Source organism: Anser cygnoides, chromosome 25 (assembly GCF_040182565.1).
Source record: "Anser cygnoides isolate HZ-2024a breed goose chromosome 25, Taihu_goose_T2T_genome, whole genome shotgun sequence".
Classification (NCBI taxonomy): Eukaryota; Metazoa; Chordata; class Aves; order Anseriformes; family Anatidae; genus Anser; species Anser cygnoides.
In genome coordinates this window covers 975,296-993,969 of record NC_089897.1, presented here as the reverse complement: position 1 = coordinate 993,969, position 18,674 = coordinate 975,296, and the positions used below count along the sequence as shown (strand labels likewise).

General features: G+C 42.5%; 1 protein-coding gene and 1 non-coding gene across 5 annotated transcripts in view; both read right to left on the bottom strand.

The window, feature by feature from the left end:
- Positions 1-648: 648 nt before the first annotated feature.
- CEPT1 (choline/ethanolamine phosphotransferase 1) overlaps positions 649-18,674 on the bottom strand; it is a 27,963-nt gene continuing 9,937 nt past the window's right edge. For 3 of the 4 annotated variants that reach the window (XM_013196988.3, XM_066982949.1, XM_013196989.3), the window contains exons 5-9: positions 9,492-9,576; positions 4,647-4,778; positions 3,602-3,760; positions 2,184-2,309; positions 649-1,449 (exon numbers count right to left, since the gene is read on the bottom strand). In XM_013196988.3, coding sequence (XP_013052442.3) covers positions 1,330-1,449; positions 2,184-2,309; positions 3,602-3,760; positions 4,647-4,778; positions 9,492-9,576 — 622 coding nt within the window. In that variant the 3' untranslated portion in view covers positions 649-1,329. Of the gene's footprint in view, positions 1,450-2,183; positions 2,310-3,601; positions 3,761-4,646; positions 4,779-9,491; positions 9,577-12,483; positions 12,569-18,674 lie in introns of all 4 variants that reach the window. The other variant, XM_066982951.1, reaches the window with a different exon arrangement.
- TRNAE-UUC (transfer RNA glutamic acid (anticodon UUC)) lies at positions 18,488-18,559 on the bottom strand. Its single transcript has one exon. It is a non-coding gene; the product is annotated as a tRNA-Glu (tRNA).

Sequence of the window (18,674 nt, the reverse complement as noted above, 5' to 3'; positions counted from 1 at the left end):
CTTATCCCCTGAGCCTGGCTGCTTGATGGGATGGACTCAGCACCTTGTTTTGCTCCATCCCTATCCCACCATTGCCTGAGGGGCTGCAGGTGGAGGCCTGGCACCAACCAGTGGTGGAAGCTGACTGACTGAGGGAACTGGGCCTCCCACCGTGTGTTCTCCTTGGGTGGGTGCTACAGGCTTCCCTGCTCCATACAGTAAGCCTAGGCACTTTGTTCAGGGTCTGAAATTCCCCTCACTGTCAGCACCCATGCAGAAGCAAAGCGTTGCAATGTGGACCATGCTTAAACAATCCATTTAAATCTAACTTCGTTCACCATATTGTAAATGGTATTAAAAACACCAACCAAAAAAGCCCTTACTGCACTATACAGCAGAGAAAATTCTTGGAGATCCCAGAATGACAGCACTTAGCAGCTAAAGCATTAGAAAAGTGCTTTCTAAATAGCAAGCAGGATTGTACTTCACTAGTTTAAGTACTTCACCCAAGAGGACAGAGCAACGCACACATCTGAAGACAACTGTTGCTCTCAGAATTCTTATTTATTAAGAGCAGAAAGGAAATTTTGCTTAAGTTTTATACATAAAAAAGTAAACAGTAAAATCTTCTTTTTAAAGTCTTTCCACTGAAGAAAATTGAGAAATAAGTTGTCTTTTAGATAACGTTTATTTAAAAAAATAAAATTAATTGACAAAGATACCACACTATTTTGCATGCCGGTCATCCCTCCACTTGCAGAACCCTGTTCAACATAATCTTCAGCAAGAACCTGCTTCCATCAGCAATTCTTAAGCAAATGAACCACATCAACCTGGACTCAAACCTTGACAGCTGCTTCAGCTACACAAGCTAGTGCGATATCTGTTGTTACCAGCTCAGGTCTTTAGTAAATGAATTTCAAGTGGACACTAAACAAGTATTTCACTAAGAGATGATGAAATATTAAAATTAAAAGCAAGTCATATTGCAGCTGTAATTATACTACATTAGAAACTTCAGTTGTTGGGGATCCATTCACCATATATAGATTATTTTGTAATCAAGGTAATTACAAAGAGAGCATTACTCCCTGCATGCTTTCCTGGGCTTGGAACCGACAGAGTTGACTACATGTAGACTTGACTAGGGTGGGCTTGGAATTCACTCTCTCAGGCAGGAGACTAGTTAAGGAGTGTTACTGATAACAAAGGATAGAAGTTATACAACATTGATTATTATAAATTATTTTGTTCTTATCCTCTTTTTGCCTTAGTCTCCTACACATCTTGACTTCTGTTCATGTAGAAAACCAACTCTTCCTGTTTTTCTTTATGGTGACTCCCCATTTATTAATGGTGATTAGAATGCATTGAGGAGGACTTGATTCGGAATACGTGGATGTGCAGATGGGCAGCAATCTGATTGCAAACACTGACGCAGTATCGAAGCAAATCAAAGAGAGAAAAGATCTGCCAAAGGAAAAGAAAAGGTACACTTTTAGATCTACGCTCTCAAGACAATAGTGTAACACTATTTGTATGCTTCAGAAAAAAGCACTGGGGTCTTCTTTTCAAGAGCTGGATCTCAAACTCTGTAGGCATAAACACTCATTGTAGGCAGTTTCTAAAGATGCTAGACCATCTTCCAGCTTTATAAAATGCAGACTAACTCTACAATCTGAGGGGAAAAGTTACAGTAGCCAAACAGACACTGTGAAATGCCCCATTAACTCTGAATGGGGATAACTATACATAAGCTACCAATTTTATTAAAAGGTTAACACTGCATTTTGGTAGATAAGTTGAGTGCTTTATAAATACATATGAGTTTAATGTTAAGATATTTTTCCTAACGTGTGCTACTGGTAATCAGAGATATACATGCCTTCGAGAGACGAAAGCACAGCCATTCTTGCACCACACAACATATTCCCTTGCTAACAATGCATCAACACAGATCTTCAAAATATCCTATTCTAAGCTCTGAAGATTTTCTACATTGCTCTAACACCATTTAAACTACTCAACAAGCAAACCCTGTCTACCTCTGTTTGCATAACGACGATACTTAAAAATCAACTCAGTAAAGCAGGTTCCCAGTCCCATCATCCTCAAGGTGAGTCAGCTAGGCTCAACCAACGCAAACGGTATTTAAGAAAGATCGCACAAATGATTACTGGCAAACAAAGTGAGCCCACACTTACCAAGGCAATCCAGAGTACAATATACTCATCAATAAAGCTGTTAAAATACTGGTCCAGAAACAATAGCGCTGGGCCTATGAAAGCTGTGTCCTGCAGATACATTTCACTTTTGGTCATGTGTGCAACCTACATTTAAAAATAAGGAAGGTTAAGAAATAAACATCCTCTAGCCAAGGTAGAATGGTTTCAAAATGCACAAAGCCAGAAAAGTTACAGTTCAAACCACATTACTGTAACGTTATCAAATATTTAGGTAAAGTGGCAGCAGCAATACTGTTTTAGCCACAGAAGTCTACAGCTAAGTGAGATGCAAAGTTTGGAGAAGTTTCTTTCATTCAGAACAAAACATAGCTATGGAAAAAAACAACTAACTTTTCCAACAAACAAGCTTTTCTTTCTGCCAGAAAAAAAAAAAAAAAACAATAAAATGGAAATAGGGTGGTAAATTTTAGGTTTAGTTGAGCCTTTAAATAAAATTCCACAACTGCAAGATCTTCAAAACCAGAGATAATTGGTGCCCATCTCACTCCACCTATTAGTTTTTGTCCTGCAAGGATAACCACCTTTCTGATTATCCTTGCAGGACAGGAATCAGTAAGTGGAGTGAGACGAGCACAAAAAGAGCAAGGCTTTTTGTGACCAACTGCATTCTTCACACCTTCCCCAACGTGCACACCTATACCCTGTGCAAAGGTTGTCCTACACCACATCCTCACTTCTACCAGCACAGCTGTTGGTGTGACAGCGTCATAAGCTGGTCTTGGTTATAAATAAGCTTTTCTTCCATTGTGAGTTACACCCAACACTGACTCAGTTCATGTGGCAACGCAGGGCATGCCCACGGAACTGAGATGGTGTTTAGCAGTGGTTGCTTAATCCCTCCCTCACTCTGTTCAACAGGGGCTCCTCTGTTCCCCAGTACATCCCCAGAAATGATTTTTAACCACTATTTCTCTCCAGTCGGAGAAGTTAAACCCGGAGCAACTGTTCCAAACTTCAGCTCTGTCACTTTCTCTCCTTTCAGCAACAAACTTCCCTCCCTTCCGCACGTGCATTTGGGGAGGGTTTCAGCCAGCTCTGTTCCAGTCCTGCTCGTTGCCCATGGGCACACACACACTGCAGAATTGCAAATGAACGGCTGGGAAAGGGGAAGAAAGAACCCAGGCAACTGAAAGCTGTGTGGGCACTAACTGTATAACCACTGCATCAGCTTGACATTTACCTCTCCAGTTTCAAATGGAAGAAAGACTCACATTCTATTCCCTGCACCTCCAAGCTACTGGAATAAGTGTTAAATATTGTATCACTTCACCACACAAAAGATGTGCAAGTTAGTTGATGGAATAACCAGGAAACTTTAAACGCTACAAGAAGTTTTACTGTAACAGCTAGGAACTCCAGTGTTCTGGGGTACTTACCACTAGTTTGTTTGTTATCTTAGCAGATACAAAACCAAAAGTAAGTATATATAAGCAGGGGTGCCTTTCAAAGAGCTGCACAGCCGATTTCTTGTAGATCATTGCAGCTAGTGTGATTACTGACCCGATATGAAGAAAAGGTGAAAGGACACTCGTTCCCTACAGTGAGATAAAGTTAAAGCATTAGGCTGACAAAATGTGCATGTTGCCAAGAAACCCCAGTAAGCCGAACATTCATGTGGTATGCAGACAGGTTGTTTTTTTAACTAACAACACATTAAAAACATGTCTTTCCATATACTAGTAATAACAGGAACAAAATGTGGTAAAACTTAAACGAGCACAAGCTGAGAATGTGGTTGAACCTTTCTTGTGCCGGGCAACAAAATAAGGTTTTAGACAGCAAGAACCGCACAGTTCTGACACTTGCCACACAGGCAAGGGCGGGTGCTGTTAGCAAGCAACAGGAGTCAATACTTCTATCTTTTTCTGTGCCAGCTAGAAAGCAACAAAAACAGCCTTCTAAGAAGCAAGTAACTGTTAAGCTAGTATAGAATGGCTTTCCAGAAAACTCCCCGGGCTTCAAAATCAATTTCCTATTGTAGCAGAAGGTACTTGTGCAGATACCTCCAACCATATATATATATATATGTGTATATATATATATTTACAAGTAATATATTACAGATATTCTAGAATGAGCAAAGCCATAGCCAATCTTCTTGAACAACTTCCTTCTGCAGATTTCTGCACTGGATTTCTGTGAACTCTGTGGGAGTATGTATTTACATAACCTGTTTTATATGAGTAATTCAAAAGTAAATATCAAAATACTAAAGCATTTTTAATCACTCAGTTTTAAAACTCTTGACTTCTAAAACAGCTATTCTTATGCAGACAATATTAACTTTTTCCCCCATGCCATCACGGAACTGAACAGAAAATATTTCACACATTGGAGGTATGTTAAATAACAACTGAAGTCATGGCTGGAAAGCCACAGAGTGCTACAGAAGGACTAAAACCAGCAAAACTAAGTACTCACTGCTATAGTGGATCCATTTTTGCCAACTCCACCTGTGAAGATTACACCAAAGTAGTTTGTACAGGAGAAGAAGGTTCCTGCGACGGTACAGAGAGCTGGGAATATTTTCACCTGAATATTCAGTATTGGAATCTTTAATGGAAGAGATGAAACAAGTTAAAAGATGCACAAGTAAACTAAAGCAGGGTTTAGTACTTCTAGCGCACTCAAGCACTCCACTTTCCAACACCACATTTGATTTTCTTTCTCTGTGTAGCAGAGATTTAATTTTATTTTTTTTTTTTTTTAAACAAAGCACAGAGAAACATGTATTTTTCCAATAATACTTCCATCAAGCTTCCCACATAGTTCTTTTCAGGTAACTAAAGATGAGTCCCACTATCAAAAGCAAAGAAGTGGTAGAAACTAAAAGCTCCCTAGGTAGTCATTCATCTATCAATTGGAAGAGAAATGCATCAGTAATCTTTTCTGAAACTGGTTGGAAAACTCACAGCTGCCACCCAAGACCACATTGGGCAAAGCAAGAGGCATTGGAGATGATTAAACAAAGACCCTTAAGGAACTGGATTCTACCTTACGGGCAAGACAAGGGAAACAAACGGATCAGACAAGTCATCTTGGAGTCAAGCAAGCGATTGGGTTGCTAAGAATAAAAAAAGAGCGCAGTCGGATCTGAAAGGCAGTCGTTTTCTTCACGTAACAGCAGTCTTGGGAGCAGAATGGGGGAAACTAGAAACGAAGAAAAAGTTCAACATAAGCCACAGCAAGCACGTTATGGAAGCAGGTGCTAAGTCAGAGCTACCTAACAAAGTTTTCCAACTTCTACCTATGCAACCACCGAAAGTCTTCTCAGGCTCTAGATTGAGGATCTGCGGTTGTAGCCCTCAACTGAAGGAGCACAATCGGCTCCCCAGCAACACGTCCAACTACATACAACCGCCCAAACGAGGTCAGGTTGTTTTTATTTTACTTCAGTTACACTCAGTGAAGCTTTTAGCAGATAAAGATTACTAATTTTCTACTGTGTTTAATGTTTTGTTGTGTTTAATCATCGTCTGCTGTGCTTAAAAGCTTCATCTCTTGATCTTCTCAGGACTACGCCTGGCCCAAGAGGCAGAGCCAGCGTTAGCTCTTGGTGCCTTGCTTTGGGGCAGCCTCCAGACGAGCACCCAGCCCGCTCCTCCAAATCACCACCAACTTCCAGCTGGACAGCGTGGTTTCATGACACTCAAGCATAGTTCACCCTCGCTTAGGCTGAAAATTCAGTATGGGATCAAAAGAAAGGCGTTGAAGAAAGAACAAGTATTAAGCAAAAGACAGCGGTCCAGTCTGTGGCAATCTAACTGAACTAATCCATGAATGTTACAAGGCACGGCACTTCTGAAGCTCTCACCTCCGTCTGATAAAGGAAGGCACTTAAGGAATGGGGTGAATTTGCTCGTCTACAGGAAAAGGAAGACAGCTGTGAGCCTCACACAGCAATCAGGAGATTAAAGTTGAAGTTTGCCAAAGAAAAAGGGATTTAATGGGGGAAAAAGTGTCCCCAAACTACTACTAACACAGCTGAGAATGATGCTCAGGAGAGGCAGAAGGATGAGACCATACTGTTATAACATCCAGTTTTGCTAGTTACGCCTTAACACTTTTTCCTTCCATGACAGTTGCATCACTGACAGGTATTATTTCTGCCAGGTAAGTGCAGTCTAAGTAAAAGGAAACAAAGCTACATACAAATATTTGGCAACGGCAAGTCACAGGAGAGTTATAAAAATGCAGTGCCTGCTGAATTGCCTTGTGTACAAAACAGAAGCAGCAAGGGCAAGCAAACAGTATGGCAAAAAACTGAGCAGAGGGAAGGATGGAGTTGTGCTCAGACATCATCCTACAAGCTGGCATTGCAAGCCCTTGGCTTTTTTAATAAGAGGACACCACAGGACAAACAACAGGACCTCCTTGTCTGGTATTCCACCATTCCCATCACTACTGTCCATGCAATCGTTCTGACTTTGCTGGTAATTACATGAGCTTCATCAGAAGTCAGGAGCAGGCAGAACTTCACAAGACGACATCCACAATGCAGGAAAACGTCACAAACCAGATCTTCTATAGGCAAACTTTGTTCTCTGTTAAATCCTTTGGAGTTGAAGAGAAAGGCTACATTGCACAGAAAGCCTTTGAAACGGGGCATATGCCCTGGTTTAGCGAGCACACCCAAATTTTGACTGAAAAAACAAGCGTGTTAATAAAAACAAGCAGCAGCAGGCAAAAAATAGATAAAAGAACGCTTGCTACAGAATGAATTAAAGTAAAACATCCAACAGAAAATGAATTTGAGGCTTCTAAACTTATTCTTAATTCTTTGAGATGCCATCAAAGTTTTGTGCAACACATGAATGGATTAAAAAAGAACCGGGGAACAGGGCAAGAGCACATCTGGGCTTAGGGAAGCAGCAGCGACAAGCATGTAGGAGAGCAGACATCCACACCGCAGCACTCTTCTTGGCTAGCTCAGACCCCACAGCCAGCTGTGCAGTCACAGCGTCCTGCTGGTCCTTCGCACAGCGCTGGGCTCCAGCTGCAGCTGCAGTGTGCACTTCAGTCACATCTGCAAGAGGCACAACTCCTCGGTGGGCAGACACCAAGCTCGCTTTATAGTTGTGAAGTTTGTATTACTAAGTCGTGGAATGAAGCTAAAGCAATTGCAGCGCTTTTCTCACTTCAAATGAGGAAAAAAACCCCTTCATTTAATCAATGCATCAAAGAAGCTGCACCAAAGCTTGCTCACTTTCCTCACATTTTACAAGTGAGGATCTCGGCTGCAGTACTACTCACCGCCCACTGAAATTACCAAGCTCCAGCAGCCTCGCAGAACAGCACTTTAACACACTTGAAAGAGAATCTACACTGACAGAGAAGGAAGCCGGTACAGATATACACTATTTCACAGAAAAAAAAGAAAGCTAATGAAAGCAACAATTGACAAAATACACAATTCTGCATTCAGCAAATTCAGATTGTTTTGTTTTTCTCATGTTAGCATTAGAAAGTGGAATGTTTGAGTATACAAGTTTTATTCCATTAAATTTCCCCCAAATAGAAACAAATCAATAATACCAAACCACCAATTTTGCTGTCACAGGAAACATTAAAGGAATACAGGCACTTTTTTCTGATATGTTTTGCTCTGTAAGTAGTAAAAAAGTGTTTTATCTCTGTAAATAAAAACAAAAATCAAGTTGAATGAAAAAGGAAAAATCTTAACTGTCATAGGAAACTTGATGAAGTTTGTTCTCTAGAGAAATGCCTCCACAAATCCAACACTAAACTTCAAAATATTTTAATCATTTGGGAATTGACTTAGCCAAATGTTGCTGCAACACAGAACTTCTAATATATTAAGATTTTGCTGAAAAATGTTTAATAGCACAAGGGAACAATTACTAAGCTCTCGCACAAACTTCATCCTGCACTGAATTGTGCAAGAGGCTGCTGCTGCAGCAATTATTTTTTCTTTTTCCCCTCCCCTTTTAAAAAAGGGAAAAAAGGAAACTAACAGCATGAATTGGGAAATCTCTGTTTGTGGTGCCAAATAATAGCGGTGTGGATGTTGGCCACACTGATCTCTTTGTAAGAGTTTGGCACCAGTAAGCTGACTCGCAGTCTTATTTTTTAAGAGAGAATTCTATCCAGGCATACTCTTAAGGCAGGATGCACTTTGCAGCTTAGTTTGTGTGGGTAGGAGAATGTTGGTGGTTTTCAATGTTTTTTGTTGTGTTTAACCTGAAAGCACAACATGTAGCAAAATTGAGGTAACCAAGGTTAGCTTCTTATCCTAGATATTCTCTACAACATTAGAGGGTTCGTTTCTCCGGTTTTGTGAAGCAGATCAGAAATTCAGTGATTTGGGGGTGACAAGTTTCAGTAATTTTTGACCATCTCTTGGTTTTATCGCTTTTGCTGCAAATCAAGATTTCTTTATCCACTTTAAGAACTGGGTTCATCAAGTACACAAACAAGATTAACACTCAGGAAGCCTTCCAGGAAATGAATCCTTCAGAAGCTATTTCTCAACTTCTGTTTTGTTTGTGATACACGTACAAAATGTCTGTACATACATACTTTATCTCAACAATGCTGTATTCAAATGTCCAGTGGGGCTTCATGAGTGCTAATATAACAGTGTATGAAATAGAACATATAAAATAGAAGAGCATATAACACAACATCAACTTGCAACAGCATATAAGCTGCCAGCTGATTTGCCCAGATGAACCTCTGCGAAGTCCACAGGATCTATATGCAGCCAGCTTCCTTGATTTGAATGATCATTAAAAGAGCCACGTGGCAATCTGTTGTTGTTTTTTTTTCCCCTCCTCCATAAGAGCTGACAAGCACACTCAAGCTGAATTATCTACTGATGGTTACACCAACTGCTTGCTCTCCAAGAATCTCCCCCATACCAGCAATCCAATTTAGTATTCTTCCGTTCCCGATTTAGCTTGCTGCATGAATTCATTCAAGTTTTGGCCAGCTCACTCAAAGGAGGCTGGACGTCAGTGAAGGTATATTAAGTTTGTAAAACGTTTGATAACTTTCTACCTGCAAAATAACACAAGATATAGAATAATAGTTTGTTTTAACAGCTCCGGTAAAACCAGAACGCATGGTTATTGCCATTCGTCCCATTCTCAAACGTATATATTTACTACGAGGAAAAGTAAGACCCTTCCCTCATAAATGAAACCATGCTACTGGAGGCAGGTAGTTCTTCCAGGTACGTACTAGATTATTAAAAAAGGATAAAATATTTTAAAAAGGATAAAATAAGAACATGAACAAAATTACCAGAGATTGCCAAAAAGGCGGTCCTCCAATCACTGCCAGTAAATGCATGATTATTATGAAGATTTGCACTTCAGTCACATCAATTCTGATTAGGTACAAAAAGCCAAGAAAAGCAGAATTATTCAAAGCAATTTCAAGTCAATTATTTGCAAGCTTGGCAGCTCTCCTCTATCATGCACAGTATAAAAACTTGAAAACACAAGGAAAATAGAAGACATCAATACTTTAGAAAGCAAAAATATATTTTAGTTTTCTTGTTAAAAGTAAGAGCCATGCTGTGCTATACTTTTTTTTTATTTCACAATGCAATAAAAATCCATTTTATCAAAAGGAACTGTTGGAACTTTTTACCTGACCATTGCCAGTTGCAGGAAGAAGTGTTCAGTTTTAACCCTTGCCCACCAAAACAAACTGATTCCAGATTGTAAAATTCAATATATATTTTTAGTCATTATTAAATTCCCTATATTTGTTTTTAAATGAATGTTCTCTCCGAAAAGCATCAAGCTTGAAAACAAAACATGAATTCCTGAAGACTTGATGCAAATGTAAGCTGTACAGTCAGCTGCGCTGCTGAAGATTACACAATTCAGTATCCAGCACGCAGCAAGAGAAACCACTTCTGGTTTTAGCATAGCCAGAATCTCTTGTAGAGGGGCAGGAAGGAAAGGCTTGTAGAAAAGACAGAATTTAAGGCTTTGTTTTAAAGATCATACAAAGTCTGAGATAGCAAGAAGGAAAAGCAAGGCCACAGGAGTCAACTCCAGAAACAGGAGTCAAAGGGAAAAACATAGGATACGAGGATGGACACATGGGTGTTCATCAAACTACGTAACATTGTCTCATGCTGGAATACTGCATCAAAAATAATCCTTTGGGCCAATGGGAAATACTCCTGCACAGGCATTAGCTCTAATCACACGGCTCTACCTAAAAGACCCCAAATCACTTGGGAATGCGTGCTTAGCTGTTTTAAGGGTACTGTTGAAATTGATAACAGCTGCATAGGCACCAGAGAGCAAAGAGGTTTGATTTTTTTTAATGTTTGTTTTAAAAGAGCGACAAGACCACATAAGCAAGTTTAATATCATGCCAGTGTGGGCCGTCTCAAGTTCCCTCTGCAGCCTTTGCTCCAGCTTTAGAGCAGATCCTCTCTTAGAGCAGATCCTCTCACGTCAAGATCTCCAGCCTGGCCAAAACACGTTTTTGTTCCAGCAGCGGAGCGCTACGCACGCAGGGTAATTACGAGGCTGCAGCCAGCTCCCATGCAGAACGTCCCCCACGGCATAAGGAAGCAAAGGGGCAACTGCACGTGACAGTCAGCCTGCACAGGTTAAACACAAAGCTGTTTCACTACTTCTGGCAATGACCTTAGACAAATATAAAGCAACTGAGAAAGCTCACGCAAACTGTGGCTAATAACTAGCGTACGTAATTCAAGTTTGCAGCTTTCCTTGGACATTAAAACAGGTTTCTTTTGACTGCAGTCAATGCAAATAAAGTAAGGTCACACGTTGGAAAACATCTCGGATCACAAAAGATGAGGTCTTCTGAAGAAGATGGAGTCTAGCGCCTGAGATCTCGGTCAGCTCCAGGTCACCTGTGCGAGAAGTCAGAACTCTTCCCCCTCCCTGCATTAGGCAGGGATTTATCATCGTCCATTTAAATCGATTCACTTTCATTACAGAATTTGAGTTGCTTCCTCCCACATAACTATCATACAACCGGTGGCCTCGGAAATCTCCAAATCTTTTGAAACTTAGAAAAAAATGTTTTCCTAAATGACTTCTCAGGCATAGTCATAATGCTGTTATCACAACAGGATAAAACTCTCGATTAAACTCTTCCTTCCTTCAAGTTATTACTCTCTAGATGGCCATTCCCTGAAACTAAGCGTTTCCAGCCTTTCACAGGCTGTCAAAAGATTCAAAAGTGATGTCACCCATCTGAGCCTTCAGAGCACACCCAGCTGACCCTGTGCCTGAGGTGTCGGACATGCACAGAACCGCCAGGTTGCTGCTTTCGGTGGATTTGAAGCAGAGCTGGTAATTAAAGGCTCTTTAACAGCATCCTGGAAGCAGAGATGGTGCTGAAACACTGCACGGGGAAAAAAAACAGCATAAAAAAATAAACAGTTATTTAAAACCTGTTGCAATTCTGAGAAGGCTATTAAAACGCCATCCTTCTATCCCTGAAGATTTCAGAGAAAACTCCTGGCTAGTAATCCAGGAAGCACGAGAAATTTCAAGGAACCTAACTCACTGGTAACGGTACCATTTCAGCGGGGAGGCAGGGGGACCACCTGTGTGCACCATACCAAAAGCCGAAATAAGGAACAGAAAGTCCTTTCGAAGGGTAGCAACCAAGAGCAGAGAAGGGCACAGTTAGCACAGCCATAAGGAAAAGCATTTTTCAAAATCCAGACAGCCAGGACACGGAGTTACTTCGCAAGGAGGCTACAAGCACAGTTGAGAGACTGGACTATGAGGATGAAGTGGTATCGTTCAAAACAGGCATTTTTAACCAGCAACTGGCAACTTCCAGCTATTGCACAGCACACCGCTCCCTAAACTAGCCAAACAAGACTTTTTTTCCTGTGGAAAGGAATTTAAATAGAAGTCCGTGTAGCTTTCAGAAGTAGTTCCAACACAATTTTACACCCACACACGCAGAGCTGCTTCCACAGCCCTCGTTATCTTTTAGGTGAAGCCAGAACTGCGACAGCACAGGAACGCTTAAAGCAAGCTCTTCTGCTTCGCAGGCAGTTTTGTTTTCAAGTAAAAACATGATGCTTCCAAAAAATTCGTTTCCAGTTAGATTGGATTTTTACTGCTCATTCACGTTTTGTAAACATTTTTCCCCTCGTATTAAAGCACTTGTGAAATACCCTTCGAAAGATGCTCTCACATCCCAGTTACTATGTGCATGACAAAGGTGCTGTCGCTGCTTAGTCCATGCCATTTGTGCTGGGTAGCGTTAACGTTCGCTTTACCGTGTAGTTCCAGAACCAGGGCCCCAGAGTTCCTGTGAGAAGCTGGATTGCTATCGTACAGAGCACAGACTCTGTAACATCAAATCTACGTGCAAGGGAAAGAAACATTTCAAAACATTTTCCTGAGCACTCCGGCTACGTGAACCCATCAGAGCAGATTTTCATTCACGTTGTCAAATAAAATCCAGCAAAGTACAAAGCAGCATTACAACAGTCACTGCTGATAAAGGTTAAAGGGTGAGAGGAAGGGAATGAGCGACCTCAGAGCGAGAGCGTTAATCAATTTAAAATATTGTAACCCACGTAGTGTTTTACACACTCAGAGCTCCATCCAGAGTTTATACAATTTACAGTTTTACAGTTCTACTCCAACACGTGGGCAAACTCCATCATTACTGTATGGATGAGAAAATAAATTCCCTGCTTCACGTCACAACAATTAAAACTCAACCAATTCAAGACCTCACTCCCTATCCCGTGCTCGTGCCCAAGTGACACTGAACACCTGTATTTTTCGTGTATGAAAATATTTTCACATTTTTCAAAGCAGAAGCAGGGACTGCATCTCCAGTTCACCACCTCTGAGGGAGAGCCAAGCCCTTCCCCTCCCTGCTCGTGCAACTCCTCAGCAAATAATGCTGAAGATGCCAAACGAGCTCTGGATCCCCATTCAGTGGTAACTGAACGGTTCTGTACGCATTTATTTTTCACCCCTGACAAAGAGATGAAAAATAAGCTCTAGCCAACTGAGCTCCAGCCATCATAAATACTCCTTACGGTACACTACAGATCGATAGCATTTTAGAACTCAAGTATTTTTAAACATGATCGAATTAATTACACCAAACTATCCCGTTAAAAAAACATTTCAGTAATAAAAACTTCAGCCATAACAGGTCTTTTTCAGGGCAGCGCTTATCAAAGTTCATTAGAACAAAAGCATGCAGCCTGCCAACAAGTTACACGCCAATTGACTGGCGAGGTACATCAGAGAAACAAAGTTCACTAGACGCACTGACAGAGCTTAAGGAGAGCAGTACCACGTGCAGCCTGAATCTCAATCTGATAATCATTTTCTGTTTAATTATAACAAAACATAATATAGGATATGCTTAGAAAAAATATTTCTTATTTTAGGAAATACAGGAAGAGAGTTACACATACAATACAGCTAACTTTGGTACTTTCAGACAGATGCAGTTTCTTTTCCTTTTCTTCCCACGTTACTTAAGAGATATTTGCAAATTAGACGTGGCTTTGTCTCTAAACGTTATCTGGGAAAGCTCAAAAAGGGGCCATTGACCTTGGCATGTGCTTAACTCTACTTAGATGTTGGCAGAGACAAGTCTTTTGTATGCTGTCTGCTCTGCTAGGTTCCCCTGTCAAGTTGGTAAGAGCTTGTAAGAGCCAATTAACACACAACTGATTAGTCATACATCAGGAATACACACTTGTCAGTGCTGATTTACTGAGCACATCGAATGTGCAATTTTTAAAAGCTCCTGTTTGATTAAACAAGCCATTCGACTTTACAATTCCTACCCTGAATCAAGTTTCAAAGTTTACAGACAGCCGCAGTCAATTCCCGTTTGGAATGGTGAACTGAAAGGATTTAATTCAAAGCTAAGAGATTTCCCGAGAAAGTGAACCAACCAAGAACAACAGGGAACAGATACTTACGCTGTTGACTGCTCTGAAATCAAGTCAATCAGTACCAATGCAGCCTTTTTAATACTGGGTAAAACTAATGGGGGGGAAGCATTTATGCACCCTCCTCTTCCCCAACATACAGAACTCCTTGAGATTGCCCTGTGTAGTGGAACAAAGACAAGAAAAACGCTCATGCCTCATCAGAAAATAGAGCTTACGAGGCTAGGAAACTCGAGGGGCTATAGTTATAATTAAATACTCTGCGCAGCAGCACCCTGGTCTGAGAAGTGATGATTCTTCCATCTGTCCTACCCATATCTGTGTGCAAGTGGGATTACTCGGGCTGGGGAACGAACTACAAATCTCAGCATGAGACAAAAGATTGTTTTCTTAAGGGGAGCACTACACCAAGAAAAGAATGTTCTCTCGTGTTGTGATGATGAAAAAGGCTAAAAGTCACATGCTAGAATTCCAAATGCTTCGTTTTTAAAGGGTAGTATGGAGTTTAAGCTTCACCCATTCCAATCTAGCATTTTCACTTGGATGTAATGAAATATAAAAATCAATAAAGCAAACTGTAGGGAAGAAATAAAAGCTTAAGTGTATTAAAACTAATTCCAACTCAGGAAGTTCACCTTTAGGTAAAATTAAAAGTTTGCCCAAAGCTTTTCAAGCCTCCCCTTCTGTAATACACTTTGATATGTCAGTTTTTCCTTTTGCCACTTGTTAACGTAGGATAAAAGTCGTGCTGTTCAAATAACAAAGTGAAGCACGTGGTTATGATGCTCAGTTTCACAGAGCAACGAGGCTGCTTCAATGATAAGGGCAAAAAATCATCAGCAGCATCTCAGCTCCTAACTGCTTTGTTCCTGGTTTAAACCACTGTGAAGGGATTTGTGGCAGGGAAAGGAAGAGGAAGAAGAGGACAGTGATGTGGAAAACCCCCCTCACCATTAACTGCAGCCCCCAGGAATTTAAGCTGTATGATTATGCTGCAGCAAGGCACTTACGCATATTTATGACAAACACTGAGCACTAGTGAAAGGCTGCCACGCGTGGCGATGAGTAACTGAAGTACGCAGAAGGCTGGCTGCAAGCAGCAAACACCACCTACCACAACTGTGCTTCAACACATACTTCCCGCAAGCGTAGAGAAACAAAGTCCTCCCTGACATCACGACTGAGCTTCAAACTCCCCTCTGCAAATAACAAGTGTTGACGTTCTTGAAGAAGTGTTGGCAAAACTCAAGAAATTGCAAGCATTGAGCCCTAGGATGATGGCAATTACTGCCTCATCTCCCGGAATCCCAATATCCTGGAACCGTTCCCTAGAGCAAGTACTCCATGTGCTAAGCTTCCTTGGCGTGGAAGGCTTCCAGCTCTGTATTTTGACATTTGGTGTGAATTGTTTATCTGGGACAACAAACTAGCTCCTTCTCTACTAACTGCTATAAAGGTGGTTTCATTTTAGCATTTTCTGAAACACGGCCTTATTTACTAGTCTCTCCCATTTAGCTCAGTGGTAGTACTGGCAGGAGGGCTCAGATTAACCAGTTCGACCTTCCTCCCTTCTGAAACCACCCTGTTACCAAGTGGGCTTTTACTCACGTACAAGTGCTCCAGTGTCACTGATGAAGAATGTTCCCCCAAGTTCTCCAACATTCCTCCATAACGGCTGTTCCATTAGACAGCCTGAATTCTTCTGCTTTCTCTAGGGATTATTATTCAAACAGTGAGGTAACATCTTTAACTTGTCAGTTATATGAAAGCTAGTAAGAACTGTTCCTTCCTCTCAGTGTTTACTGATAAGTCTTTATGAAACATCTTTCGAAACTAATTCCCATCTCGTTGTTTGTATATATAATTTCTACTACTGCCAACTTTTCGTATTTCCGTTAAGAAAGTTTGGGATAAGTCAGATAACCCGCAGGAGAAATGCTGGAAGTGGCGGTGCAGCAGCACCCTCTGATGGGTGCCCACTGGGTTTTTACAGTATGATTTTTAGCACCATGCCCCAGCCCAGCATGGCCAAGCATACGAGGCCCTCACCTGTCCTGTGCCATGCGCTGTGCCCCAGCCCGGTGCCTGTGCTGTGGTTCGTGTCCCTTAGGGCAGCGATTGAGGTGTGTGCAGCGCAGAACCTGGCTCGGCTCTGACAGAGCCCGATAGCTCCTGCTTCACTTCCAACTACCCTGGATGTGAGGCAGCTCCTGCAGTCAGACTGTCTGTGCACTGACCTCACAAGGTTAAATGCAGAACTGAACCTGCAGAACTGACATCTCCTAATACATTTCTTAAAGCCAGAGCAATGAGCAGCTACAGAACAAAATCCAAGCAGCATTAAGTCTGGGTCGAGAAGAACCGAAGCCAGTAACCAAAACAGGGCTCCAGATAATGGCAGGCAAACTCCTTTCAGGGTTTGTGAACAATATCCCTGAACGCTTTTGATTTCTGCAGGGTGTCCCTAAAATACGAGATCTGGTTCTACCTTGACATGTGGCAGTGCAATTGGACTTACCAGTTTGATTTTTGTGCAAAAATGCACTTTTTCCAAACCAGAGATGCCCCAGTTATGGCACAGCTGCACCATCCAAGACTAAGCCTGAAACAAAACTCATTCTGTATTGTGCACAGCTAGTCCACGATCCAGATAAACCAGTTACTGTGCTGAAGAACAGGACAGGAAAACAAAGCAAGTACTTGGACTGCTTCAATACTGAATGTTCTCCTGCAATCCCAAACCACTCTTCTATTTCTTCAAAAGTGCAGCACGCTCCTACTCCTTCATGAACCCATTCACAGGTAAGTTGCTTGCTTTTAAGCAAAACTTCTACACAACTCCATCCAGGCTGTGTCCTGCTGCCTTTGCACTGCTGATGTTACTACGGTGACTTTTACCGTGACCTACCCAACTTGCTTTAAGAAACAACCAACTTCCTTCCAGTGGGTTTTTACACAATACTGACCTCTAGCTATTTTTTGAGTTACTTAACCAATTCACATTGCTCTTTGAAAAACGCATCAGCTGCCAAGATCTAATAGAAGTATTATGATCATTTAAAGATGGAGAAAGATCACTGGGAACAAGCCTAGAGCAGTCCAGGGCAGCCCTGATGCTTTCGGTAGGAAGAAAAAGAACCAGAGTAGTTGGTGTATTCAGTAATTGGGCACAATTAGACTCACGGTTTTCCTGCTCCACCTGCAATACTGTCTAGGAATTTAGCTGAAGCAATCCCATTTTCTGCTCCTTCAGGGTGAACACTCCTGCTCTACAGATGGACTTTTTCAGCACGCCAAGCCAATTATAGACTTAACTGTTGAACAGCATTTAAGGAATAGAATACTAACCTGTCTTCACCAGCCTGCTGCTGTGCTGAGCCATTTATGATTTGCTTATTGAGTTGATCTCTAATTAAAGACGGTTTCTCAGTTACTACTTAGGATACACAGATGGGAGCAAGTCACTGTGCACTAAGACCTTTGCAGCCCCTTTCAACAGCTGTCTCTGATTCCACTTACTCAGGAGCATGAATGCCTAAGCCTGCGTTTACCTGTGGATAGAAACACAGGATCATTAAGGTTGGGAAGAGACCTCCAAGATCACCTGGTCCAACCATCCCCTGCCACCACTGTCACCCACTAAACCCTGTCCCCAAGCACCACGTCCAACCTCTCCTTGAACACCCCCAGGGACGGTGACTCCCCCACCTCCCTGGGCAACCCGTCCCAACGCCTGAGCGCTCTTTCCGAGCAGAAATGTCTCCTCATTTCCCACCTGAACCTCCCCTGGCACAACTCGAGGCTGTTCCCTCTGGCCCTGTCACTGGTTATCTGCAAGAAGAGGTTGACCCCCAGCTCCCCACATGTGGTTGCAGAGAGCAGCGAGCTCTGCCCTGAGCCTCCTCTTCCCCAGACCAAACCCCCCCAGCTCCCCCAGCCGCTCCTCACAGGACCTGTGTCCCAGGCCCTTCCCCAGCCTCGCAGCCCTGCTCTGGACACGCTGCAGGGCCTCGGTGTCCCTCTGGTAGTGAGGGGCCCAAAGCTGAACCCAGCACTCGAGGCGCGGCCTCAGCAGAGCAGAACACAGGGGGACCACCACCTCCCTGGCCCTGCTGGCTGCGCCCTTCCTGACACAGCCAGGATGCCGTTGGCCTTTTCGGCCACCCGGGCACACTGCGGGCTCATGTTCAGGCGAGCATCGACCAGCACCCCCAGGTCCTTTCCTCTGCACAGCTTTCCAGCCACCCTGCCCCAAGCCTGCAGCGCTGCACGGGGTTGTTGTGCCCAAAGCACAGGACCCGGCACTGAGCCACGTTGAACCTCATCTCGTTAGCCTCTGTCCATCAAAAAACTCTTCCCTGACCGGGAATCGAACCCGGGCCGCGGCGGTGAAAGCGCCGAATCCTAACCACTAGACCACCAGGGAGGGACAGGACGCGCATCTCAGGCCCTGGAAGGGTAGGTACAACACTGACGTGTTTCCAGCTTCACCTCTGTGGAGGGGGAAGTTTCAGAAAAAATCATACCAAAGTGAGAAGTGG